General features: G+C 52.5%; 1 protein-coding gene and 1 pseudogene across 1 annotated transcript; both read left to right on the top strand.

Annotated features, from left to right (window-relative positions):
* Positions 1 to 6,086: 6,086 nt before the first annotated feature.
* LOC133756698 (uncharacterized) lies at positions 6,087 to 8,258 on the top strand (annotated as a pseudogene).
* A 4,306-nt stretch (positions 8,259 to 12,564) lies between these two features.
* On the top strand, positions 12,565 to 19,683 carry TAGAP (T cell activation RhoGTPase activating protein). The gene is made up of 10 exons (XM_062187286.1): positions 12,565 to 12,591; positions 12,683 to 12,736; positions 13,044 to 13,110; positions 14,217 to 14,365; positions 15,019 to 15,180; positions 15,700 to 15,809; positions 16,238 to 16,433; positions 16,827 to 16,941; positions 18,515 to 19,477; positions 19,529 to 19,683. Exons 1-10 carry the CDS (start codon positions 12,565 to 12,567, stop codon positions 19,681 to 19,683), a joined length of 1,998 nt encoding a protein of 665 aa, XP_062043270.1.
* Positions 19,684 to 27,146: the final 7,463 nt, after the last annotated feature.

Here is a 27,146-nt window from a genome sequence, read left to right as displayed (position 1 = left end):
TATTCCGTATCTATATCTATCTATCTATCTATCTATCTATCTATCTATCTATGGCAGAGATGGAGTACGTGACATCTTCCATCGACTGCTTCACTCCCCAAGTCCCAGCAGCAGGCTTGGGATTATTCTGAACACAAGAGTTTGGATGATTCCTTTCAAGGAGCCCCCAAGTCTGCACTGGGGAGATGGGGCTGAGCACAGGGATCGGGAGCGGAGAGGCATCCGAAGACCCAACCAAAGCAGAAGTCCGCCTGCTGGTGGGAAGCCGTCCTCTCACGCTGCAGAGCGAGCGCCTGCAGACCTCCCACTGGGCCCCCGGGGTTTGTCTCGAGGTGTTAAAACGAGTTTCTCCTGTTTAAGGAGCTGCATTCTAATTTGGGGGTGAGACACGAGTGTGGGAACCAGCAACCAACTGTGGAAGAATGCAGCAAGTGTTTTAAAAGTGACGAGAAGCAAACCAGTCCACTGCTCGGGAGCAGGAGGCAAACACACCTGCGAGGCCCCCTCTGATGATTCTCCACCAGGAGGCCTTCAAAGAGTGTGTGTGCCTGTATGTGTGTCTGTGTGTGCATGTGTGTGCCTGTGTGTGCATGTGTGTCTGTGTGTGTGCTTGTGTGTGAGTCTCTGTGTGTGCCTGTGTCTCTGTGTGTGCATGTGTGTGTCTCTGTGTGCATGTGTGTCTGTGTGTGCTTGTGTGTGAGTCTCTGTGTGTGCCTGTGTCTCTGTGTGTGCATGTGTGTGTCTGTGTGTGCATGTGTGTGCCTGTGTGTGTCTGTGTCTCTGTGTGCATGTGTGTGTCTCTGTGTGTCTCTGTGTGTGCATGTGTGTCTGTGTGTGCATATGTATACATGTGTGTCTGTGTGCATGTGTATCTGTGTGCATGTCTCTCACTGTATGTGTGCGCATGTGTGTGTCTGTATGTGCATGTGTGTGTCTGTGTGTGTGCATGTGTGTGTCTGTGTGTCTCTGTGTGTACGCACGCAGACCAGCTGCACAGTGGAACCGAGGACTTCATAGAAACACAAGCTTGCAGGCCCCTCCCCACACCTGTCGAATCAGGTGCTCCAGGGTGACGCCCACCTTGGGTGCTGGAATGAGGCCTCTGGGTGATTCTGGGATGTTCTCATGTTGGAGCAACACCACACTGCAATGTGAAAATGGTTACTGTCTGGGGTTTACTGAGAGGCTCACGGGGAACACGCAGCAGGGAAATGGCATCTGGGCTCAGCTGTCCGTCAACATGGGTGGGGTTTAGGAAAGACGCAAGAAATTTCAAGAAATCTGTCTAAGGGGGCCCATGCTGTGGTGTAGCAGGTAAAGCTGCCACCTGCAGTGCTGGCATCCCATATTGGTGCCAGTTCGAGACCCAGCTGCTCCACTTCCCATGCAGCTCCCTGCTATGGTCTGGGAGAGCAGCGGAAGATGGCCCAAGTCCTTGGGCCCCTGCACCCACATGGGAGACCCAGAGGAAGCTCCTGGCTCCTGGCTTCAGATTGGCCCAGCTCTGGTCATTGCGGCCAACTAGGGAGTGAACCAGCAGATGGAAGTCCCTCTCTCTCTCTCTCTGTATAACTCTAACTTTTGAATAAAAATAAATAAATCTATTTTTAAAAATCTGTCTAGGGATACTCAGTGTCTCACAGGATGTTCTATGAGCCAAAGGCAGGAGGAAGAATCCTGTGATTCTTTTTCCTGTGGGAGAAGCCCAGGACTGGTGAGTGGGCTGCAGGGAAGACCCCAGAGGCCAGGGCACCTCCCAGTGCAGGTGGCTCCCCAGGGGGACAGGGCTGAGCAGTCAGGAATGGAGGTGAGCAAACCTCGCTCCACGGCCAATGTTCCGGGCACCACCCTCGGCTCAGTCCCCAACACTCGCCATTCCCCATGGAGGTTGCACCAGTCTCACCCAAATCCTTGGCTTCCCCTTGTCCTCTCTGTCCGAAGTTTTTCCACAGATGGGGCTGGGGGCACTTTTTCCTGCCAAGGGCCATGTAGATATCTGTACCATCACTTGCAGGCCATACACAATTATCAGCTTGAAAATTAGCTGGTTGGGGGGCCGGTGCTGCGGCCTAGTGGGTAAAGCAGCCACCGCCTGCAGTGCCGGCATCCCATATGGACGTCGGTTTGAGTCCCAGCTGCTCCACTTCCAATCCAGCTCTCTGCTATGGCCTGGGAGAGCAGTGGAAGATGACCCAAGTGCTTGGGCCCCTACACCCACACGGGAGACCCAGAGGAAGCGCCTGGCTCCTGGCTTCAGATTGGCCCAGCTCCAGCCATTTCGGCTACCTGGGAAGTGAACCAGCAGATGGAAGACTCCCCACCCCACCCACCATGTCTCTGTAACTCTGCCTTTCAGATAAATGGATGAATCTTTAAAAAAAAAAAAAAAAAAAAACTAGCCGGCTACAGGTTGATGGACTTCCCAGTCCCGCCTGTGGCTGCCTTGGCAGGACAGACCCAGCGATTTCGCAGCCTGATGTGGCCCCTGCGGGCTGCAGGTTCCCTGTCCCTCATGGGCATCGCAGCAGCTGCACCTGTCTTCCTCAGAGCCCAGCCCAGAGCCACCTGGACTCACTTACCCGACAAAAGGGCACCTGCTCCTCCATGGCCAGAGACAGGAAGGAGAAGCAGGCCACTCCCTGGACACGGCACCCTAATTGCTGGCATGCCCACCCAGCCGGGCTGCAGTCCCAGGAGCGGAGCCACCTTTAGAAACCACTGCTGACACGTGGCCCCCGGACACACGGGAAGAGGCACCGTGTTGGAGGGAGGAGCCACACACGTTCAGAATATTCAGATACTTTATAAATTTTAAGCAGGGAGATAAAGGCCCTGGAAAATTTTTTTAATACGACCAATGAAGAAAGTACTAAGTAAAAAAAACAAAAAAAGTAAACTACAATTAATACATCTTTAAAAGGCAAGAGGCTAATAAAATATTTTTTCCTAGTTTCTACCTTTTTTGGTTCAGATTTTTTTAGATTTAGCTTTTTTTTAGATTTAGTATTTATTTTGAAAGGTGGAGTTATAGAGAGAGGAGGAGGAGGAAGAGGGGAGAGAGAGAGAGAGGAATCTTCTATCCTCTGGTTCACTCCCTAAATGGCCGAAATGGCGAGGGTTGGGCCAGGCCGGAGCCAGGAGCCAGGAGATTCTTCCTGGTCTCCCATGTGGGTGCAGGGGCCCAAGCACTTGGGCCATCTTCTGCTGCTTTCCCAGGCCATTAGCAGGGAGCTGGATCAGAAGTGCAGCAACTGGGACTCAAACCGGCGCCCATGTCGGATGCCAGCATTGCAGGTGGAGGCTTACCTGCTACGGCACAGTGCCGGCCCCTAGAATTTTACAAATGCCACACATGAATTTTGCAGGCTCCTATGAAAGAACTCCTTTCTTGTTACCCAATTATCCTGCAGCAAGCTCACGGTCCGGCTGGCCACCGTCCCGTCGTGACACTGCGTTGTCTGTGGGCAGTTTTTCAGAACATGGACGCCGGTTCCTTGAGGGAGCCACGCGATTCCCTGGAGCCTGGCTGGGTGTCCTGGTAGCCTGTGTCGTCAGCAGACAGGGCCTAACCGGCTCATCTCAGGATGTTTTATTTTCTATTCATCTCGATCTCCATAAGCAGGGATGGTCGCTTCAAAAGAACGTTTTGTTCAGTCTTCCTTGAAGCCAGCTCTCCACAGACCCAGAGTTCTTCACGTATGAGTCTATACGGAGGCGATCCTGTATCGCAACACGAAGCTAAATTTATTATCACGAAGGTCTGAGAGCCAGCTTTGCAATACGTGCACACGGCACCGAGAGAGAGGCAGGCGACGTGCGGGGGCCCCACGCGGGGACACTGGACATCATCTCGAGGTCAGACCTCCAGGTTCTAATTCATCGTTTGAACTTTCTAGATCAATCTACTAAACACTGGGTGGTCCCGGAAGGGAAAGTGGGAAGAAGAGACCGATTCTCAGTGGTGTTTCCAGCCAGCGGCTCCAGTCTTGCTCACCCCGGGTAGCACGGGGTGGGAACCACACCTGGAGGTCGGGAAGAAGCAAAGTGCTCCCTCGAACCCAGCACTCGCGGTGCGGGAGTCACAGTCCCACGGTTCTTGGAGACTCAACCCCGGAAGATGCAAAGCCGGAAGTCTGGACGCCGTCTGTTGTGACCAGGAACCAAACGACGCGAGAGGCACCTCTCAGGTGAGGTCTCCCCCAAGATGACCCAGCAGCAGCCATGCAAGCTCCTCTCCGTGTTCTGAAGACTTGTCACGCAGGACAGCAAGAGCTCGCCGCTCAGAGGGATGGAGGCAGGGAGGCCAGACTATGCGAGAAGAGAAACCGATCTTGCCGTCTTTTTGTGATCTGGGGCCTGATGCTTCCATGCTGCACCTGACATTTACAAACGTCTCCAGCGCTGTTCAGAAAACCGCCATCAAAACTATGCCTCAGGGCCGGCGCCGTGGCTCAACAGGCTAATCCTCCGCCTTGCGGCGCCGGCACACCGGGTTCTAGTCCCAGTTGGGGCGCCAGATTCTGTCCCGGTTGCCCCTCTTCCAGGCCAGCTCTCTGCTGTGGCCCAGGAGGGCAGTGGAGGATGGCCCAAGTGCTTGGGCCTTGCACCCGCATGGGAGACCAGGAGAAGCACCTGGCTCCTGGCTTCAGATCAGCGAGATGCACCGGCCGCAGCGGCCATTGGAGGGTGAACCAACGGCAAAAAGGAAGACCTTTCTCTCTGTTTCTCTCTCACACTATCCACTCTGCCTGGCAAAAAAAAAAAAAAAAAAAAAAAAAAAAAAAAAAACTACGCCTCAGTATGCAGAATCCGGGGTGCGGGACACTCAACATTTAATGAATCGGCGCATTTTGTGGAAAGCCTCCGTGGGCAGCTGGTCCCCGTGGGAGGCTCAGGAGGTGGCCCCTGGCATTAGGGTAGCCCTAATGGTTCCCATGTGGACAGAGAGCTGGGGGCTCTAACCTCTCTCCTCTGTCGCTGTGTTTACTGCCGACTTTTGATCCCAGAGACTCAGCACCTCCCTTGGTTGCGAAGGCAGGGCCCGTAGGTGCACAAGGACTTGTACATACGTGGAAAATCTGTCAATGTGACTGCTTCTGCTGGTCACTGGGGCTCTTAATAATGTAAATTATTTTATATAATTATTAAGGGAACTGACAAAGGGAGACCGACGTTTCAGGATCATGCCCTACCTCTGGCTCCTCTGCTACAACCGAGATACGAGTGAGGACCCCTGGTCTCCATTTATAGATGCATCCCCTAAAGGGCTGACGCTGGGGAAAAACCCTGAAGGCTTCTGGACTTAGGACCCAAAGACCGAGGAGCTAACACAGCCGTCGGAGGGGTCACTGACCCGTGCAGCCCCCGTGTCTTACCTGGAAGGACAGGTCCTCCCAGGCATTGTGCTGATACCTACCCAAGGGGAGGAACTTGAAATACCCAGCGCAGTCTCCAACAGGTGTGTGGGTGTTAACCCTCCCCCTCTCACCCCACACCAGCCCAGGCATCGCTGAATTCAAGAGAACGTCACCTGCTAGGATGGTGAAGGCACTGAAGTTGTTTATTTCAAAAACAGAAGCTGCGTGGGCCGGCGCTGTGGTGTAGAAGGTTAAGCCTCTGCCTGCAGCGCCAGCAACCTATCCGGGTGCTGGTTCGAGTCCCGGCTGCTCCACTTCCGATCCAGCTCCTTGCTAATGCACCTGGGAAAGCAGTAGAAGATGGTCCCAGAGCTGAGACACCTGCACCTGTGTGGGAGACCCGGAAGAAGCTCCTGGGTCCTGGCTTGAGTCTGGGGAGAAAACCAGAGGATGGAAGATTCATTCATTGTTGCTCGCTTGCTTGCTCGCTCTCTCCCCTCTCTGCATCTCTGCCTTTCAAATAAATAAATCTTTTTAGAAAAGAGAGAGAAGTTGTTTTGCTTGTTTGCTTGGGGTGGGGTAATGGTAGGGAAAAAGCAGAGAAACCTGAAAGCTGAAGCTCCCGGGCCAGAAGCAGGATTCACAGTGGACATCCTTGGGAGGCAGGCTCCTCTCTCACAGAACCAGGAGCCTTCTGCCTGACCAGGCCCGGCTTTCATGGGACCGGCAATGTCCTTGGTACTGGAGGACCTCAAGAATGCCCTTGGAGAGATGGTTGTGCAGGGGATGCCACCGAGCTGAAAACGTTAGGGTAGGGCTGTGATACCAGGATGTCAGGTGCCTGCTCAGCTCCTGGTGTTAGAGGGCACCCAGGTGGTGTCCCATAACCCAGTCCCAGATGAATGGAGGGCGAAGGAGAAGGAAGAAGAGGAGCCTGGATCCTATAAGACTCGCAGCATTTGCATTTATGTCATTTCTTCCTCTGTAAGCTGACCAACGTTTCCACAGTGTTGTTAACAAACACATGGCCTGTACTCAGCTTTACAAAATGATTGTTGCTGGGGCTGGGGCTGTAGCGAAGGGGGTTAAAGCCCTGGCCTGAAGCTCCGGCATCCCATATGGGCACTGGTTCGAGTCCTGACTGCTCCACTTGCGATCCAGCTCTCTGCTGTGGCCTGGGAAAGCAGTGGAAGATGGCCCAAGTCCTTGGGCCCCTGCATCCACATGGGAGACCTGGAAGAAGCTCCTGGCTCCTGGCTTCAGATCAGCTCAGCTCTGGCTTTTGTGGTCATTTGGGGAGTGAACTAGTGGATAGAAGGATGGAAGACTCTCTCTCTCTCTCTCTCTCTCTCTCTGCCTCTACCTTGCTCTATAACTCTGTCTTCCAAATAAATAAAATTTTTAAAAAAAAGGGGACTGTGGAGTGAGACCATGTGAACTCTGACCAATCAGACGGAAACGTCTGGCAGTCCCAGGAAGGATTTGGGCAAAGGCCACCGCAGCGGTGGAGTGGACAAGAGCACTACCACCTCGGCCACGTGACCACCCTGGCCGCTCTCATCACCATGGAAGACGCGACTTGAGCAGAGGCGCTCCCCGCAGAATCGTCTTCGGGTCCTTTTGAAAGCCACGGAGAGACGCCCGATTTCCAGGCTCAGATGTTCGTGGAAGCCCCAGAGCACACAGCGACACTGGGTGAGATGCGCCTGCGGCACGTGGTCCGGGGCGGCACGGCTGTGGAACTCAGTTCCCGAGGCTGACACGTCGGCTGCGTCAGCTCGGCGGAACTGGTTCGTTACACACTCAACCCTCATCGCCTTCCAGTCCAGATCCAGAAGATGGAGATCAAACATATAGGGACGAAGATTTATTAGATGAAATAAAACACCTTAAAGAAGAAATCAAGAAAATGGCGAAAAATCCAACTATGAGAACATCAGCTTGCGACTCGGCGTAACGGCCACTGAAAATCTAAAGAGGAAAAATGCAGACGCTGAGAAAGACACCCAAACTCCCTGGAGAATTCCTCCCCAGGTACTACAGCCTTGCAGCAGCCTCCCCAGACCCACAGCCCACGGCAGGGGACACGAAGAGCACAGCACCGACCGAGGCCCGCGGTGAACGCGCAGCCCGGGGCACGCAGCAGGGCGTCGCACCCCTGCACGAGAGATTCACGCACAGCTGAGAGCAAGGAAGCAGCTGCGGTTTGGAAGACCCGCCTTTCTCGTCAAGCCCACGGTTCACGATGGATGTGGCTGACAGCACAGCTTCTGAAGCGAACTTGAACTTGAACGTGACCGTGAACGCGCAAGAGCCTGACCATCTGGCAAAGAGTCCACCTCGTGACATGCAGTTTGTAGCTACTCCTCTCCAGACTGCTCCCCAGTCAAGTACGGTAGACCGGCCTAAGAGAGCCGGCCGAGGCCAGTCTCCACCGAGGGGCCACCCTTCTCTGCCCAGGTCTTTGAGCTTGTAAAGCCATCCATTCTGAATTCTTGGGCACCTCCTCCAGACTCGGGATCATCTCCAAATTGGACTCCTCCCACTTGTAAGAAGTCACCGATAACCACACCACGTCATTCAGCAGAACTTCAGCCAACATCTAGACCAGCAAACCTTGCAAGTAATCGAAAAGGGTCCAAGCTCTGCCCTCTTCCTGCGCTTTCAAACAGAAACAAGTGAGCACCCCCCGGAACAGAGCCTCAAAACTTCCAGGCCAAGACCGGCATCCCAAGGCCACTCACGCGACAAAAAGAAATCAGGCAGAATCCGAATGGTAATTTGCATTCTGGGGATTGCTTGGCCTCCAAGCGTTAGTCTCGTCTTCCTAAACCAAAGATACAACAAGTACACAGCCATCACCTGCCGCTGTGTGCTCTGAAACCCAGTCTTCTGTCATAGCTTTACGTAGAGTTTACTGACACAGTGGAGGTGCCATCGAAAGCCTGCAAATCTTACAATTAAAAGACGGATGCTTCCACTAGCTTGGCTCTTCCATTCTACATGCTGCGTTGCAGTGTGTGCCATTTGAGCATCCTGTCTCGGGTAAACACAAGTTTGCTTACCCACCCCAGGGCTATGGTACAGTAGACCAGGCTGTTACCCACCTGCTGCCCATCTACTAAAGTCTTCACCGTGTTATCCAGCCACTGTCCATCAGAAAACTCACAACAGCCACTTAGCAAATGAGACGTGTGCTTGGGTGACTGAGTTCTGTTCAGGCCCGTCTTCGTTGTGGTTGTCCGAACCTCGCCCCTTCCCACTTGTCTCTCCTGTGAACACGGCTGCTACTGGGACCAAAGATGTGGTGATCATGGGAGACGGTCGTCTGTAAGCAGAGCTCTGGCCACTGTTCTGTATATTTAAAAGGTCTGTGCAAAAGCTTTGTGATGAATAAAGGAGATCAGGCTTTAAAAAAACAAAGAAAGAAAAAGAAATATAACCGCCAGTAACAGTGCCACCCCACTTAAAAATTCACAAAGTTTTTAAAGCCCCTATCCAAGGGGAAATAGCCCTTCTCTTATATCCAACTTCCCCACTCTCCACTGCCGTCGGCTGGTGACAGCAGGAGGTGAGGGACAAGCTTGTGTCATCGGAGGAACTGCGATGCTGAAGGGAGCAACATAAAGAACTTTCCCTCCCTGGAGGGCAGGGGAGAGGACCTCTGGGGCCGCTGTGAGCACAGAGCTACTGTGGGGATGGGGAAGTGTGGATGGATTTGACTGGGCTGGAAAGAATCCTTCCTCACTTCCAGTACTTGTCGCACGATTAGTAAGACAGTGAGAAGCGTGGAACGCCAAGTCAGCCGACCATGCACCTGCCAAAGAATGCAGACTGAAATCCACCATGGCTGTCGGGTGGGTAAACGGTACCCAAGAAACACACAGAATGCCCTCCTTGCACACAGTGGACCCGGGTAAGCACCTCTCCAGCCACATGGCCACAGGAGCCCCTGAAAGTGACAACTCTACAGACCTGCATCCATGCAAGCCATGTCTGTCTCTATGTACAAAGGAAAAACTGAAGCTAAGAACATTTTTAAACTCAAGACCGCATTTCCTTGGCCACTTGAATACCATATTTCATGCACTCTCTGGAAACTCCGCCATGCCCTCCAGGGAGTAAGAGTTAGAAGGCACACAAATAGCATCTTAGCTTTGTCACGATAGGAGTCTTGCCATTGTGGACTGCCCCTCAGGGGCTGCAGGGGCGCCCAGCATCCTCTGAGTGCCTTTCGGGGACCTCTGACAAAGGCCAAACCTTGAGTTTTCTGGAATCTACTCAGGGCTACCAGCTTGTGTCTCATCAGAACAGGCGGGCGGGGTGGGGGGGCGCCCATGGTCTCCCACATCGGCAATGCACTTTAGAGTTGTATTTGTTTACATTTTGTATATTGGGATTCTGGAGTCATCTTTCTGTGAATGTAGAATTCCATTGCAAAAGAGAAGAAGACTTGAAACCACTGGCAGAGTGTACCACATGGTGTAGTGCACACAGAGAGAAGAAACCCAAGGATTAGAAAAACACCCGGTGTTCATTTTTAAAAAGAGGGAAACACTTCAACTGAGGCTCGATGTTTCGGTTGCGAAGACAGAGCGTACTCACATTTCTTAAAAGAACCCGGAAATTAAGTTTGTCAAGTGAACGGAGTTCATAAAACATACACGATGGCTGGCGCCGTGGCTTAACAGGCTAATCCTCTGCCTTGCGGCGCCGGCACACTGGGTTCTAGTCCCGGTCGGGGCACCGATCCTGTCCCGGTTGCCCCTCTTCCAGGCCAGCTCTCTGCTATGGCCCGGGAAGGCAGTGGAGGATGGCCCAAGTGCTTGGGCCCTGCACCCGCATGGGAGACCAGGAGAAGCACCTGGTTCCTGGCTTTGGATCAGCGAGAAGCGCCGGCCGCAGCGGCCATTGGAGGGTGAACCAGCAGCAAAAAGGAAGACCTTTCTCTCTGTCTCTCTCACTATCCACTCTGCCTGTCAAAAATTAAAAAATAAAATAAAAACATACACTAGCAAAGACTCCGTATAATAGTACATATTCTGTAGCATACAGAGTATTACAGTTACATTCCACTGAGACTATGTTACAAGCAAATGGATACTTCCATGTATATTCAGAAATACATAAATGTACAATGAATATATATGCAGAAATTATTGATTACTAGGAGCCTGGCACTAAGCTGGGCACAGAATCAATGTCCTTTTTAATTACTAAAAAAGCGCTGAGGTCATTTGGGAGTTCTGTGAAGGGCAGCAGCATTCGCAGCCGCTGGGAGACGCCAGGTGACACTGCCAGTGTGAGCCTGCAGGTGCACTGCTGTCCTCAGATCCCCCACTGAGACACTGCGCCACAGGGCGAATTCCAACATCAAGACAGCAGAGCTGTCAATACCAAAGTGTCTTAATGTGAGGCGCAGACGGGGAATTCAGCCAGGCTAATTTTAATCTTCGTGCGGAAGAGCAACGCCTGTGCAGACGGGGGCGCACCGGTCTGGACGCACCCAGACGGAGAAAGGCAGACTCACAGCGGTGCTGGCCGCCCCAGCGCGGGCTCACAGGCTGCCTTGGCTACTCTGCACTCTGGGTTCAGGGAAGTGCACAGGACGCTGCTGTCCCAAGCCCGGCTGCTTTCACTCCCCAGTCAGAGCGTGAGACTCGCTGGGTTGTTACGGGCTGTTCCCTGTCCGTGCTGTGGAACCCGCTCCACTGCGTGGATGGATCGTAATTTATACATTCTTTCTGCTCTCGAGCTTATGAGTGGCTTCATGTAAACACCAGAAATCTCCTCTGAGGCAGGAGGGGCCACCGTGAAACTGACCCTCTCCCTTCTGCCTGAAAGTGCTCTGATCAAAGGAATGTTCGTTTGCTTTCCATCCAGGTCAGAAGCAGAACTGATGGCACTGGGAATTTGGCACCGTTATCTGCGTCCAGGGGCCACAGGGAGGAGAGGGCGCTGACACCCAGCCGCTCCAGCGGGCTGGCTTCCTAATTCCAGAACACGCTGGCCACCATCTCTCAAAGAAGGGGCCGTGCCTTGCCTTTGTTTCTGGTTCTGTGGCAGCGTCCTGCACCCAGGGGTGCCAGTGGGGGGATGGTGCTGGTGGACAGTGGGTGGGAGGGGAACAGTACTGAAACAGGATACCAGAACCAAGAGGCGCTGAAATCCCCACTTCACAAACGAACTCGCTGTTTACAGAGAACAGGACTCTTCCTCCACGTTCCACCCGTGACCTAACCAGAGCTCCCATCCATGCGCTCTGTCATCTTTTCCACCTCTCGTAGTTTACAGACTTTTTTTTTTTTTTTTTTGCTTTGAAGTGGAAGAGAAAAAAAAAAAAAGAGGAAAGAACAGAACCACGGCTGCCCTAAAAGGAAGGAGGAAGTGAGAGCCAGCAGCGCCTGGCGGGCTGGGTCTGTGACAGCGGTGATGCGCCTTCCGCCTGGCTCACATCTGAATTTCCACCTGCCCGCCCCCTGCTTATAACCCGCGCACGTGAAGCCAGAGCAGCTGCTGGCACCCTGCTGTGGCCATGCTGCTCCCCGCGGCTTCCGCCGCTCCCTGGAGGTAGCCCTGGGGTGAGTACTCGCAGGTGCCTGCAGAGAGGGGCGCGGGGCCCGCGAGCGCTGGGGAGCACAGGCACGGGGCGGGGGCGCCGGGCTAGGCAAGCGCAGGGCGCCCACCGCCTCGCCCCAGTGTGCAGGAGGAGCGACTCCGCGCTCACTGTTTGCTGTTCACGGCGAGCAGCCTCCTGGGAAGGGGTTTTTGCCTCTGGGTGGGATGAGAAAAGCCAGGGAAAGCAGCGCAGGCTTCCGTGCGGTGGACGGAGCGCGCGCAGGCACAGACACACACACACACACACACACACCCCAGTTGTTACAGTCAGTGGTTCTGGGATTGCCTCTGGAGGCGTCCGCAGCCCACAGATAACAGAGCTGGGAACCGCCAAGCACCAGCTCAGAGAATTCTAAAATGACCGTGTTCTGGGGCTGCTGGTGGCGGCACAAGGCTTTGGGTAACACAGAACTGACAACTTCCCAGTGACAGCTTCTCCGGTGGCTTCAGTCTCTGTGTTTGGCAAAGCCGCGCGGCAACTCAGCGACTTAACCCGAGTGCCTCTCACTGCCTTCCGTGTGCCTTTTTGTAGGCAGAGCCAGAGACCCAGGGGAGACAGAGCCACCCGCGACTGACAGCCCAGGCTCCGATGAAGCTGACAAGCGGCTTCGACGCTGTAGGTGCCCCTGCTTCCACTCCTCCATTCATAATTCTTAGAGGCTACAGACCAGAGACCTTTACCTAATTTTATTTTTTTTCCTCTTTAGCCAAAAACACTAAATGCCAATAACATGGAGACATTGATCGAATGCCAATCAGAGGTAAGAAAACTGTTTAAAACCTTCTATCTGCACTGTGAGAAGATGAAAAACTCTGTGAAATCAATTATCTGGACTGTGTAATTATCAGAGTAGAAAATTAACATCATAACTAGAGTCAATTAAACTCATCAGTTGGAATCGTCTATGATAATCAGGCTTTAACACGGATTCTAGAAACTAGAAAAAAAACCAATGCACTCTTTAGAATTCCTTTTTGGAGGGAATACAATGTCATACGCACATTTTATGGGGAAAGGCTGGGTAGGTTTCTTCAGTCACAGTTTTAACTGAAATAAATATATTTTAGGGTGATATAAAGGAACACCCCCTGCTGGCGCCATGCGAGAGCGAAGACAGTATCTGCCAGCTCATTGGTGAGTTTTGAAAACATACCATCTTTTCCTGAAGTGCAGACAACCAGGGTTCTTGGTTTGCAAAGCCACCGTGCTTCTCTGTGCTAGGAACCTGCCTTACCAAGTGTTCTCTGAAAGACCGCAGAACATTAGCACTTTGGTGGCAGGCAAGCTCCAGCCATCCAGAGCTGTGAGTGCTCCAACGGGCAGCCCCCTCTCCACGCATCCCCCTGCCCCATAAGGGGCTTACGAATCTGCTCTGACAGGGCACGCAGACATCGGAAAAGTGCCCGTCTTCCTTCTCCCAGGAAGCAAGTGTCGCCCATCTCAAATCCCAGCTTTTAATTCTTCCCCAAAGGCACCTGAGGGTCACGGGGCCCTGGGGGCCCCTGGGGAACCCTGGCCCAGTTCTGTAGGCTCTAGCCAGGCCATGATACTCTCCGCCTTCTTCCTCCTGCTGGAGCACAGCGGATAGGAACAGGTGCCAGTGCAGTTAGAAGGGAGACCCTTGCTAGCCAGGGAGGATGTCGAGGCCCCGGGCGCCCCGCCGCCCAGACTGTGGAAGGACGGGCTGTCCTCGGAACAGTTCACTGGTAATTCCCAGTTCAAGCCCCTCCCTGAAGCAATTTGGGCTTCCCCAGCCCGAAAGGGGGCAATCTTGAAATCCCAGGGGACGGCAGGCTGGCGCCCTCTAGTGGCTGCTTGGTGCTAGCATGTGTACAAGCCGCTGCTCCCTCTGTTCCATGCTCTTCCCTAGTGAAAGGTGGACGCTAACCCATTTCATATCAGAAATGTCCCCTACAGTTATTAACACCAACACCTTAAGATGTTTGCCTGTGGCCTTCTTAGGCTCTGCTACCTTTTTGTAACAAACAGCCAGGGAAGGGCAAAAACAGGAAAGGCGGGGCTTTGAGGAACCTTGGTGTTGATGTTTAGGGGCCGGTCGCCCTGGTAACAGTGCGGTTTTGTGTGTGCATGTGTGTGTGTGTTGGTTTTCGAAATTATCCCCTCCCCCATGCATACCATCAATGACACTGTGTGTTGGGCGCTATCTGTTTTTTCGTGTGGACTTGGACTCGTTAGCATTGCAATCTGATGTTCTGTCCGCCCTGTCTCCCGGGCCGCAGAGGTTAAGAAGAGAAAGAAGGTGCCGTCGTGGCCGTTTCTCACGAGAAGGCTGTCCCCTCCGTCAGACTTCCCGGGGGCTCTGTCCCTGTTTGATCAGCCCTTGGCCATCATCTGTGGTGACGACGACACACTCCCCAAACCCATTCAGGTGGGTGCGCGTGGCTTGACTCGGACGTGGGGAGTCCGTGGGAAACCCGACCGTGGTCCTCACGTGGGACTCGCTGGGGCCGTGCCTCCGTGTTTGCGCTCTCAGGAGCGAGGCTCCTGCACACGCGTGCGCCCAGGACACCTGATGGCTTGCCGTCTGGGAATGAGCCGTCCTTGGCAAGGAGCTCAGAGCGACGGTCCCCCCACCCCGCCCTCGCCTCCCACCACCACGTTGCCCTGTCTCCATGGAGTTAAGAGTCAGAAAATGTGTTGCTTCTGCAACGTGGGCAGGCGGAGAACAGAAATCCAACCCTGCGTAATGCTTCAACGGAAGGGTTTGAAAGCTGAGAGGCCTGAAGTCATTTTAAATTTGCGCAACCGGAATTGCACGGTTGGTCTCCTCTTAGGAAAATGGAAGGGGGCTGAGAGACTCGCTGACAGCAGATGTACTGGAAGCGAAGGCTGGCGGGAATGCTCTGGCCGAAGCGCTCTCCCGGTCACCCCAGAGAGCACGGCCTTTTATGGAGAGGATATTTTATGGCTAGGCCAGCTGCGGAATGTCCACGGGCACGCAGGTTTGCATAGATCCGAGGCGGAGACGCGCGCGTCCGTGCACCCAGTGACTGCTTGCTGTCCCGCCCCTCTCTGCTCCAGGACATCCTGGCTGCCCTGTGTCTCCGGGGCCCTGCCACGGAGGGCATCTTCAGGAAGGCGGCCAGCGAGAAAGCCCGCAAGGAGCTGAAGGAGGAGCTCAACTCCGGGGCGGCGGTGGATGTCACGGGGCTCCCTGTGCACCTCCTGGCTGTCGTCTTCAAGGTGAGTCTGCGGGGGCCGTGCCCAACAAACAGCCTGCCAGCCGGCTCTGCCACGCCCCTTCTCAGGAGCCAATGAGCAGCCTCTCTCCCTACAGGCTGCTCTTGGAGTTTCGTCGTTTTAGCTTAAGCCTTGTCACTGTTTCTGCAAGCACCCCTGTTTCCCATCACCCCAAATTCCGGCAGCAAGGGAATGCACTAAGTTCTGCCAAAAGTGTGATGACAAAAAGGAGCCTTGTGGGTCCCATGGCCAAGTCTATGCCCCGAGATCTAATGGCCCCTTGGAACCCACCCAACTGGGGCTGGAGCTTCTCGCTGTGCCCGCTGTCGGGCGAGTTGTGAGATGTGGGTTTGAGAGAAGCTTCCCAGACTAATCAAAGAGCAGAACCCAGCAGGTACAGCCTAGCACCGGACAAGCATCAGGGTGTCCCGGGGTGGAATGCAAGCGAGGGCAGAATGAAGACTCCACGGGTGGTGCAACCACCACAGGCCAACATCCTCCCTTCCCCCACCCCACCCCCAGGACTTCCTCAGAGGCATCCCCCAGAAGCTACTTTCCTGCGACCTCTTTGAAGAGTGGATGGGGGCCCTGGAGAAGCCAACTGAGGACGACAGAGTCGAGGCGCTGAGAGAGTAAGTCCCCGAAGACTTCTCAGGCTGGGATAAAAATGAGTCCCCCACGCTTGGGGATCACAGTTCAATAAAAAGAGGCAAGCAAGCCAGAGTTCACGGTCTTAGAAGCAGAAGGAAATTCTGCGAGGCTGAATGATAACAATGCGATTTTCAACGTAGCCGTTTTCAATGTAAAGTCACCGGGTGGTGACACGGGTGGTATGGGCGTCCCGGTGGCCCCGACCGGCCTCTTGGCTCTTCCAGAGCCTGTGGTTAACCAGTCCCGTTCCGTGTCCGTTGCCACCGAAAGCGTCTGAGTGAATATTTCACAAGACTACTTCCTCTTTTTAAAGGAAGCCTGGCTCTGGCAGCAGCTCGCGGCACGCTACGCTGAAGCCAGCCGAGGTGAGGAGCTGCGCCAAAAACTCAGGCCCCTCCTCTCGCTGCAGGATCGCGGACAAACTGCCCCGGCCCAACTTCCTGCTGCTCAGGCACCTGCTCCTCGTGCTGCACCTGATCAGCAAGAACTCCGAGGTGAACAAGATGGACGCCAGCAACCTGGCCATCTGCATCGGGCCCAACGTGCTGTCGCCCGCGCACGACCGCCACTTGTCCTTCGAGGCCCAGAAGAACCTGCACGGGAAGGTTTGTTCTGCTGGCGCACGAGAAGCCTCCGGGCCGGGATCGCAGCGTCAGGCCACCAAAGCCCCGCGGGGGAGCGCTTCCGTGTTTCTCAGCTGGCCGGGGATCGTGGGCAAAGCGCACGGCGCAGGCTGCCCCCTTAGATACGCACAGCCCACGCGGCCTCCCAGGTCTGTGGCCTTGGTCTAACAGCGTGTCCTGAAACACCAAACGGTGTCCCACGTCAGCGGAATGAAAGAACAGCCTTCTGTCGGCCCTCTGCAGACACAGGCATCCCTCGTTCTCCTTCCAGTTCAACCTCCCCCAGGGTCGGCCCTCAGCGCGTGCCCGTTCTTCCCCCACTCCCTAAGGAAAAAAATGTCCCGAAGCCGACAGCCTCCTGATTTCTCCTCCCAGGTTAAGACGCTGGTGGAATTCCTCATCGATAACTGCTTGGAAGTATTTGGGGAGGACATTCCGGCTCCTTGCAGCCTCACGTCTGACGACTCCCTGGAACACACTGACAGTTCAGGTACGGAATGTGCGGGGTGTGGGGAGTGGGGCCTGCGTGGCCAGGGACGGCAGGGATCTCTGGTATGTGACGCTGGAGTCACCTTCACAAATCACCAGGGAGGACCAGACGCCAGTCCATAAAGAGGTCCTCGTCCGGGAAAGCCGCGCTCTGTCTGGCGTCTCCCAGCAACCCCTGCAGCCTGCAGCCGCTCTGCTGGCTTCAGTCCAGAGCTGTCCGCCTCCACGCCCAGCCCAGCCCACTGCTTCTACTAAACACTCATTAGCTGTGGCGCTGGGCTGAGCAGCCCTGGTCTCCACACAATGGAAGTGGGCCCAACAAGACAGCCATCACACTTAAAGTGCTTAAAACAACAATTTTTAAATTTTAAATTCAATAAATTTTCAGTGAATGCTATCTTCTCTCTCCTCCTGCCTCCCTCCCTTCTTCCTTCATTCATTTCCTTTTTCTACTGTCTTCTCATCTCAAAATAAATTTGGAAAGAAATTTTAAAAAATTCTTATGTATTTGTTTGCAAGGCAAAAAGAAACAGAGAGACAAGGATCTCCCATTTGCTAATTCACTCTCCAAGTGCCCATGATGGCCAGAGCTGGACCGGGCTGAAGCTGGGAGCCAGGAACTCCTTCCAGGTCTCCCACGTGGGTGGCAGGCACTCAAGTCCCTGAGCTGTCCCCTGGAAGCTAGAATCCGGGGCACGGCTGGGACTCCAAGCCAGACACTCCGATACGGGAGGCGGGCATCCCAAGCAAACTCAGCTGCTGAACCAAGGCCTGCCCTGAAACTAAAATTTAAGACTGACTTATTTATTTGGAAGTCAGAGTTAGAGAGAGAGACAGGGTCTATCCACTGGGTCATTCCCCCAAACGGCCACAATGGCCTGAGATGAGTCAGGCTGAAGCCAGGAGCTTCAATCCGGGTCTCCCACATGCAGAGCAAGGGCCCAAACACTTGGCTTTTCCCAGGCGCATTAGCAGGGAGCTGGATTGGAAGTGGTGCAGCCAGAATTCAAACCAGCATCCAGATGGATGCCAGCATCCCAGACAGTGGCTTAACCCACAACGCCACCACACCAGCCCCCCAGAATTTTAACATGATACATCTTTGTCATGCCAGGCCTTGAAGTGGTTCCCTAGGGCCATGATTGGCATGAGTGGGGTGAACTGCAGTAAAAATGTATTCTGGGCCGGCGCCGTGGCTTAACAGGCTAATCCTCCACCTTGTGGCGCCAGCACACCGGGTTCTAGTCCCGGTTAGGGCGCCGGATTCTATCCCGGTTGCCCCTCTTCCAGGCCAGCTCTCTGCTATGGCCCGGGAAGGCAGTGGAGGATGGCCCAAGTCCTTGGGTCCTGCACCCGCATGGGAGACCAGGAGAAGCACCTGGCTCCTGGCTTCAGATCAGCGCAATGAGCCGGCCGCAGCGGCCATTGGAGGGTGAACCAGCGGCAAAAAGGAAGACCTTTCTCTCTGTCTCTCTCTCTCCCACTATCCACTCTGCCTGTCCAAAAAAAAAAAAAAAAAATGTATTCTGAAGAAAGCCGTGTGCAAAGTTCAACTGTCCTTTAACCTCCCACAGACACGTCCACCCTGCAGAACGACTCCGCCTACGACAGCAATGACCCCGATGGCGACACCACCGGTTCCGCGGACTCTCCGGGCCGGCAGCCCCCGGCGGCCAAGGCCGAGGCGGCCAGCTCAGACGGCAGGGCACCGCGGGCCGTGGGCGAGTTCCGGCTGGAGCCCATTGCAAGCACGGTGGCCAGGCTGAAAAGCTACGCCAGCCAGCCAGACCGGAGGTACTCTGAACCCGGCGCCTCACCCTCCCGGGAGTGCCTGGAGGGCCAGATGACAAACCAGAAGCTCACCAGGAGTGAGGACGACTTCACCAGGGGGCAGGCTGCAGACCCGTTCCCGGAGGAGGTCTTCCCGGCCCCGCCAGGCAAGGGTGGGAGGCCTGGGGACCTGAAGATCAGGAACCCGGCCCAGGATCTGGCGCTGCGGCGGGGGCTGGTGGCCAAGGCCTTCTCCAGCGGCTCCCTGGATGGGGCGGCTGACAGCCCGCCCCCAGCGTCTCCTTCCAGCCCCAAGAGAAATTTCTTCACCAGGCATCAATCTTTCACCAGCAAGACGGAGAAGAGCAAGCCCAGTCGGGAAATCAAAAAGCACTCCGTGTCTTTCTCCTTCGCCTCTCACAAGCAAGTGCTGGCCAAGCCCCCCAGCGTGGGCCCCGGGAGAGCCAAAGGCTTCGCCACCGGGGACCAGGGCAGGAGGGTCCTGAAAAGAGAAAGCCAGCTGGCTGGCCGCATCGTCCAGGAAACGGGGGCCGAACGCTGCAGCCAGACAGCCCTGGACGGCAGCACGCGCTCCTACGCCCTGTTGGTGGACGAGGTGTTCCCGCTGGCTGCGGGCAGGGGCCCCGGGAGCCCCCCGTCCTACGAGGAGGCCGTCCGGTGTCAGGCGGCCGGACTCACGGCCTGTGCGGGCCAGACTGTGGCGAGCATGAGGGCGAGAATGCTGGGAGGGGACTCGCGGGACGGGTGCGGGCGCTGCAGGCTGGGCAGGATGGTCCCTGCACCTGCGGGAACGCCAGGGCCCTGGGCTGTGCACCAGCCACCTGAGATGCTCATGCTGAGGACCACGCCAGAGTCTCTGCAGAGGGAGAAGCCGGACGGCCGCGGGCTACGCTGCAGCCAGCCAGTCTTTGAGGCAGACCAACTCCAGTATGTTAAAGAATCCTATATTTAGCAAGGAAGACCACGCCCCCAGGACGCTGGGTGTGGTGTCTCTGTGAACCTGTCACTGGGAAACTGCCTGTAGATACATTGTTTCCAAAAGAAGTCACGAATAAGCTCCTTCAGACATTTGTCCGTGAGGGTGTCTGCGCACCTGAATTTGTGCAATATGGAACACGTGCAGAAAACGCTGTATATAGGCCAGTGTCAGGTGCAAGGGCGGCCAGGGTCAGGACCCCTGTGTCCCTGTGTGGGTGGGCTTGCAGCAACACTGCTCTGTGTCTCCCGTCCTGGGACAGATCACCACCGGCCTCTATGTAAAAATCCCCTGTGCTTGTCTGTGCTGCCGGTCTTCCCCTTTGTCCACAACTCCACTTAAATGTTCCAATCTCTGCAAAAAGTTTACTCCACTTAGCGGCCCTGGGCGACTGGTTGTCTACAAGGAACAGCTCCGTGGTTGGTTGATAATCCAGGGGATTATCAACACCAGGCAAAGAAAAGGCCACAGTGAAAACTATGAAAAATGCTTAAACATGCCCTTTCCATCCCTAATTAAACTTGGGTGGGAGACTGAGAGTGTGTTCTAGCAACAGGAACTCGTGGGAGTGTCTATGTAGTTCCACAACGTCTTTTCCAACACTGCGAGTGAATGGTTCTACGAGCACCAGGGCTCATGCATAAAGTCTCAGTGTAACCGCACTACAATAAATCGCCCTTCTCATTTAAAAATGAAAATGTTCTTTCTTTACTAACGTGTTATCTTCTTTTCCTTCAGTTTGTGGAAATCCACTAAAAAAATTCATACATTGGTTCATTCAGCAAGCACTTATTAAATTTATACTCATTATTCCAGACCAATGGCAAGACCATGGATCTTGGGTTTAGGAAAGATAATCTCTGTTCTCTTGAAGTTTATAAAATCATTTAAAAAAAAAAAGTGCCCATTTTGCTGGAGTTGTGGTGTAGCAGGTAAAGCCACCACCTGCGATGCTGACATCCCATGTGGGTGCCAGTTCAAGTCCTGGCTGCCCCACTTCTGATCCAGCTCCCTGCTAATGGTCTGGAAAAGCAGCAGAGGATGGCTCAAGTGCTTGGGAGTCTGCACCCACATGGTAGACCTGGAAGAAGCTCTAGGCTCCTGGCTTCAGCCTAGCCCAGCCCCGGCCATTGCAGGCATTTGGAAGTGAACCAGCAGACAGAAGATTTCTGTCTCTCTCTGTAACTCTGCCTTTTGAATAATAATATAAACATTTTAAAGTGCCTATTGTACCCCATTTTTTGCAGCAGCACGAAGTCACAGGGTGCTATCACAAATGTAACTGTTCCCAATTCTAGTGAACTAAACTTTTCATCACTCCTATGTCTCATTTTTATTGCTTGCTTGTTAGCAAACTTCATAGTAAAAAGTGTGCGATGTATCCCACTTCTCCTGTCCAATGATTAAGACATTTATACAGCATGCTGGGGACATCAGGCTTCCATTTTTCTTGCTATCTCAGCTTTTCTCATGCTTTTGATTTGTTATAGAAATGTGTCTGTGTTGGTTGGCTACCAGATGGCGAAGTCCAGCCCTTTTCGAAGGTGATTTGTCATTAATGATGTGCAAAGTTAGTAAAGTTGTAAACCAGATTTCTCAAGTCTGCATGCTGAGACCTAATATGAATAATACCTTTTTTAAAGATTTATTTATTTATTTGAAAGGCAGAGTTACAGAGAAGCAAAGGCAGAGAGGGAGAGGGAGAAGGGGAGGGGGGAGGAGGAGAGGGGAGGGGGAGGGGAGGGAGAGGGGAGGGGAAGGGAGAGTCTTCCATCCACTGGTTCATTCCCCAAATAGCTACTTTGCAACGTAGCACTGGAGAGCTTGATGGTGCCAACAACATCCAACAGTGCAACGTGACCAGAAGGCTGAGGCTTGCAGTGACGTCAAGCTGACATTACAATGATGTAATCAAGGACCCATGAACACCAGACTCCTGTCTTCCATGGACCTCTCAAGGCCTGTACAATGACGAACAGGACAACTTGGAGTGTCCCTGACACCCCAATTCCAGGGATGTCGTAAAAACGTGTTGCATGTTGATGGCCACGAAGGGATTTTAACCTACATCCAGGGACCCACACTGTGACTTAGTGGGTAAAGCTGTCACCTGCAGTACCAGCATCCCATATGGGCACTGGTTTGAGTCCTGGGACTCTGATCCAAGTCTCTGCTGTGGCCTGGGAAAGCAGCAGAAGATGGCCCAAGTCCTTGGGCCCCTGCACCCACATGGGAGACCCGGAAGAAGCTCCGGGCTCCTGGTTTCGGATCAGCCCAGCTCTGGCCATTGCGGCCATTTGGAGAATGAACCAGTGGATGGAAGACCTCTCTCTCTCTGCCTCTGCCTCTCTGTAACTCTACCTTTCAAATAAAACAACAACAACAACAACAACAAGAACAAAACACCTTACATCCAGGTCTGATTCCCTGAGAAAGCTTCCCTGCTCTACTGACACAGGATACCCCAATTATCAGAAGTCCTGCTCTGTGCCCCCTTCCCACACCCACCCCAGCACCACCCAGGACTGAGAGAAGTGGAACCTTGATCTAGAAAGGTTGACTTGGGGAGTTAACCAAGGCTGGGTGCTCTTGCTGGAGCAGAGCAGGCCTGCCATGGCCTTGAGTTCACACGCAACCAACAGCAGCTGAGGTCCACTGGGCCCCCTTAGCAGCTGCACGAATGCCTATGGTTTGCAGCGCTAATTAACTGAAGAAGAATGGTCACAGTGCTGCCCGTGGTCATGGATGAGGACGTCCAAAGGGTTGTGACAAACACTGTTTATCTGAACGCAAGATTAAAAGAATGAATTTATAGATGGGTTTCGCTAGTTGTGATCTCTGCGGAAGATGTGCCAGTACATGCTGTCCTCCTGGGGCCAGACGCTGGAAACCCACATCAGATACGGCCTCGCATAGCTGGAGTTTCTTTTCTAATTGAATTATGTAATCCTAACCCTTCATCTGCAAAGGGGGGGGGGGTGGATTTCTGAGAACTCAGAAGCATAAACATTTTGCTAGCGATGGAAGTGAATCACTTTTGAGCAGTGTTTTAAACGTGGGCTGAGATCCTACATAGTGCTCATTCCAGAGTACAAATGAAGTGTAAACGAGGAAAAATCAACTGGATGAAGTGCCATCCTGCAATCCTCCTCCCACAGGCTGCAGAGAAGCGGAGGCTTGGCTGGGGGTGGGGCACTGGGAAACCAGGCAAATTTTGCAGAACACAGCATCTCACCAGAAGAAAACATGGACTGTTAATATCTCTGGGAAAACGAAGACCTCATATCGACAGGGGAAGAGCATTGATCTGGATGCACAGAATCTTACTTAGTCGGTGAGCACTGCAACAAAGCACCCCGCCCCTCTAAGAAAATGAGGCTGACAACCACATACATTCCTTGAAGAATCCGTATATCCAAAAACCCAGACAACAAGGACTAAGAAAGAGGAGGTTGTGCTCTGTATCAAAAGATGAGGAGCTGGGCATTGTGGTGCAGCAGGCTAAGCCACCACCGGTGACACCAGCATCGCATAACAGCACCAGTTCAAGTCCCGGCTGCTCCACTTCTGATCCACCTCCCTGCTAATGTGCCTGGGACAGCAGCAGAAGTTGGTCCAAGTGCTTGGGCCCCTGCCACCCACGTGGGAGTCCTGGATGGTGTTCCTGGCTGCCGGCTTTGGCTTGGCCAAAAGCTGTTGCCACCATCTGGGGAATGAAGAAGCAGAGGGAAGATCTCTGTTTCCCATTGCTCTTTCAAATAAATAAATAAGTCTATTTCAAAAATCAACTGTACAGGTGCAGATCTATTTTTGGTCTCTCTGTTCGATTCCACTGATATGTACATATACATGTGTACACACTGGTTGCTTATATGGGCACACTATATTGATTATTGAACTTTCTAGTCTAAGTTTGCAATTTATCCCTTCTTTAAAGATTCTGCAAGGGCTTTACCTATGGTGACTGCGCAAATGTTTTCATGGGGATTAATAACTGTAAACATTTTATAACTAAATGATATTTATTTGAAAGGCAGTGACGAAGACAGAGAAACAGAGACAGAAAAAGATCTTCCATCTGTTGGTTCATGACCCAACAGCCCAGGTTGGAGCAGGCCAAGCCAGGAACCAGAAACTCTGTCTGGGCCTCCCACAGGGGTGTCAGGAATCCAAATGTAAGGGGCTTCCAGGCACATTAGCAGGAAGCTGGATCGGAGCTGTGCCGTAGTCAGGACTCCAATATAGGATGGGCGGCCCAAGCAGCGGCTCAACCCACTGTGCCACGATGCCTGCCCCTTACCTTCTGTGTTCTAGAAAGCTGTTTATAATTTTGTTTTCATTCCCACTGTCTGTGTTGGGCACATTCAGCAATGAAGCCATTTGAGCCTGCAGTTTTCTTTGTAGGTTAGTTTGATGCTTACAAAGTTGATGTAGTCAAATTTCCAATCCATCTTTGCTCACTTTTGATAAATGCGTCCAGTTATGTCAGTTATCAAATGTGTTATCAATTTATTTATAATATTCTTATCCCTGAAATATTCAAGGACTCTTCAAAAAAGTTCATGGAATTGCATGTTATGAGAAGAATTATGCTTGGATGTAAATTTTTTGCACCAAATAAATTTATTTTTTAATTCCATTTTCCATGAACTTTCACTGATGATCTTTGTTCATCCATGATACGGTGATTTGCATTCTTTTGTCTTCCTTTGTCAGCTGGCTCGGGGTTCTGTTTTTGGCTGTTCTCTTCCCATTCTTCCATCTGAGCTAACTCCGCTGCCTGCCCTCGCCTAGGTGACCGACTTCTGCCCTCACTGCTGGATGCCCTGCACACAGGCTTGCTTCACTTGCTTTTCCTCTGCTAGCTTAACGGTGAGAACGCATATGATCACATTGAGGCTTTTCTTCTTTTCTAATACAAGCACCGAAAGTTACAAAATTCCCCCTAAGCAGCCTTGCAGGTGCACCTACAAATGTTGACATGTCACATTTTCATGGTCATTCAGTTGAGAATATTTTCTAACTTCTCTTGGATTTCTTCTTTGACTCATGGGAACACTCCATTTGGCTGCACTGTTTTTAGATTTATTAAGGCTTCTTCTATGGAATAGCATACGGTTTATCCTGGTCCAGGGACCACGTGTACCTGCACACAATGTATGTTCTAAAAACAAAAACGATTAAAAAAGAAAAAAAAGTATGCTCTTCAGTTGTGTGTTACAATAATGAAATAATATATTGAAAATATTTTATTTTATAATAAAATATGTCATTTTGTTATATAACATTAATGTTAAAAATTAACTTTTATTTTCTAAGAATTAATTATGTAATTATAAAAATCAATTACGTCAAGGTAGTTGATAGTCTTTTTAGGTCACTTACTCCTTTACAGGTGTTTTGTCCAGTGGCTCCAGCAATTGCTGAGTAACCAACGTGGCCATACCCTACAGTGGCTAAAATAGCACCTATTTGATCAGTTCCGTCCCCTCGGAGTCTATCCTGGGCGCATACACACGCACGCCTGCTGCATCTTCGGAATCGTTCCGTTTTCTCTATGTACTGCTCACTTATCTCTCTGGTACACTCTGTAAGTCCGGCTGCCTGCTAGGAATGTTGCCGCTGGAGACTTCGCGTGCTTACTGTTACCGTAAGGCTTTCCCCACCTGCTTACCCTGAGCATTTCTGTGTCCTCATAACTCAGTGTGCATCTCTTCCAAGCCAACATATAAGAGAACCTGGCTTTTCTCCTGCCCTGCTAACCTCTGCCTTGCTAAGGGCACGGATGTGGGTGGACTATTTCATTATTTCTTCTTTTAGTTTCTCTTGTTCCCCCTTTCATACAATCTTTGGAGTTACGTGGATCTTTTCTTCAATTTCATTTTACTTTACCTCTCAGCTTTTTGGCCTTCTGCGTTCTCAGAAGTTCCTCTAGGGATCCCCACACTCGACCTTCCTTCTCGCAGCCTGCTTCCTCCCCCCTCCCCTCCACACGTCACCACGCTCCATGCTGCAGCTGCCACGCCCAAGTCCCCTCCATCCAGTGTGAAGCCTCAAGTCAGCAGTGTGCTGGTGTTTCATACAGGCATGTAGACTTTAAAGGAACTAAGAGGGGAAAGGGGGTGTGTTATGTTTATCCCAATATTTGTAATTTTTGATGCTCATAACTCTTGTAGTGCAGGCTTTCAGGCGATGGATTCTCTTGGTCTTCCTTGATCTGAAAAGGCCTTCGTTGTGCCTCCATTCTTGAAGGGTACTTTTGCCAGATACAGAATTCCAGGCTGACGGTTTTCTCTTTAAGTATTGCAAAGACTTTATTCCACTGTCACCTGACTTCCATGGGTTTTGCTGAAAAGTCCACAATAATTCAGATGACTTTTCCCGGTGTCTTTATACAACGCCACTTTTCTCTGCTTTCAAGACTCTTCCCCTGGTTTTGGTTTTCGGCAGTTTGACTATGATGTGTCTGCTTTTCTGTCTGTCTTCTGCCCGCTGCTCCTCCAAACTGTATAATTTCTATTGCCCTATCTTCAAATTCAGTGGTTCTTTCTCTGTCGTCCCCACTATGCTATGAGAGCCTATCCAGTGGACATTTCCATTTCCTATGCTGTGTTTTTAAATAAGATTTATTTATCTGAAAGGCAGAGTTACAGAGAGAGGAGAGACAGAGGGAAAGAGATCTTCCATCTGCTGGTTCACTCCCCAAAAAGGCCACAACCTGAGCTGGGCCAGGCCAAAGCCAGGAGCCCAGAACTCCATCCGGATCTCCATCGTGGGTGGCAGACTCCCAAATACTTGGGCCATTTTCTCTGCCTTCCCAGGTACATTAGCAGGAGCTGGATCAGAAGTGGAGCAGCCGGGACGTGGACCAGCACCTGGATGGGATGCCAGCAGTACAGGCGGCAGCTTAACCTGCTGCACCACAACACGGCCCAAGTTTCCAGTACTGTGTTTTTCAGTCCTAAAATGTCCATGTGCCTCTTTATACATTTTCACTTATTAGTGTCTCCTTTTTTATCCTATCAAGCACAATAACTACTTTAAATCCCTTGACCAAGAGTTTCACCATTTCAGTGATCTCTGTTGGTTATGTGCTACGTGGACAACAGTCACATGTGCTCCTGACCCACGGTAGGTTCATTATAGGACAAAATGTGACCATTTAGGAAAACAACGCTGATATGTCATACAATCAAGAACAAGGAGACATTTAAAGATAAGTCAGTTTCCCAAACAAGGCACATGGGGCCCAAATAAGAAAAATCCCTTAAAGCCGGGGCAGGCACTGTGGCACAGCGGGTAAGCCGCTGCCTAAGATGCTAACGTCTCATATTGGAGCAGCAGTTCAAGTCCTGGCTGCTCCACTTCCCACCCCCCTCCCTGCTAATGCATCTGGTAAAGCCACAGAAGACGGCCCAAGCACTTGGGCCCCTGCCACC

Source organism: Lepus europaeus, chromosome 3 (genome assembly GCF_033115175.1).
Source record: "Lepus europaeus isolate LE1 chromosome 3, mLepTim1.pri, whole genome shotgun sequence".
Lineage (NCBI taxonomy): Eukaryota > Metazoa > Chordata > Mammalia > Lagomorpha > Leporidae > Lepus > Lepus europaeus.
This window is presented reverse-complemented; position numbering and strand designations above follow the sequence as displayed.

Coding starts and splice junctions, on each gene's coding strand:
- TAGAP (XM_062187286.1), top strand. CDS start 12,565: ATGAAGCTGACAAGCGGCTTCGACGCT. Junction 12,737..13,043: donor TGATCGAATGCCAATCAGAG/GTAAGAAAACTG, acceptor AATATATTTTAG/GGTGATATAAAGGAACACCC. Junction 13,111..14,216: donor CAGTATCTGCCAGCTCATTG/GTGAGTTTTGAA, acceptor CCCGGGCCGCAG/AGGTTAAGAAGAGAAAGAAG.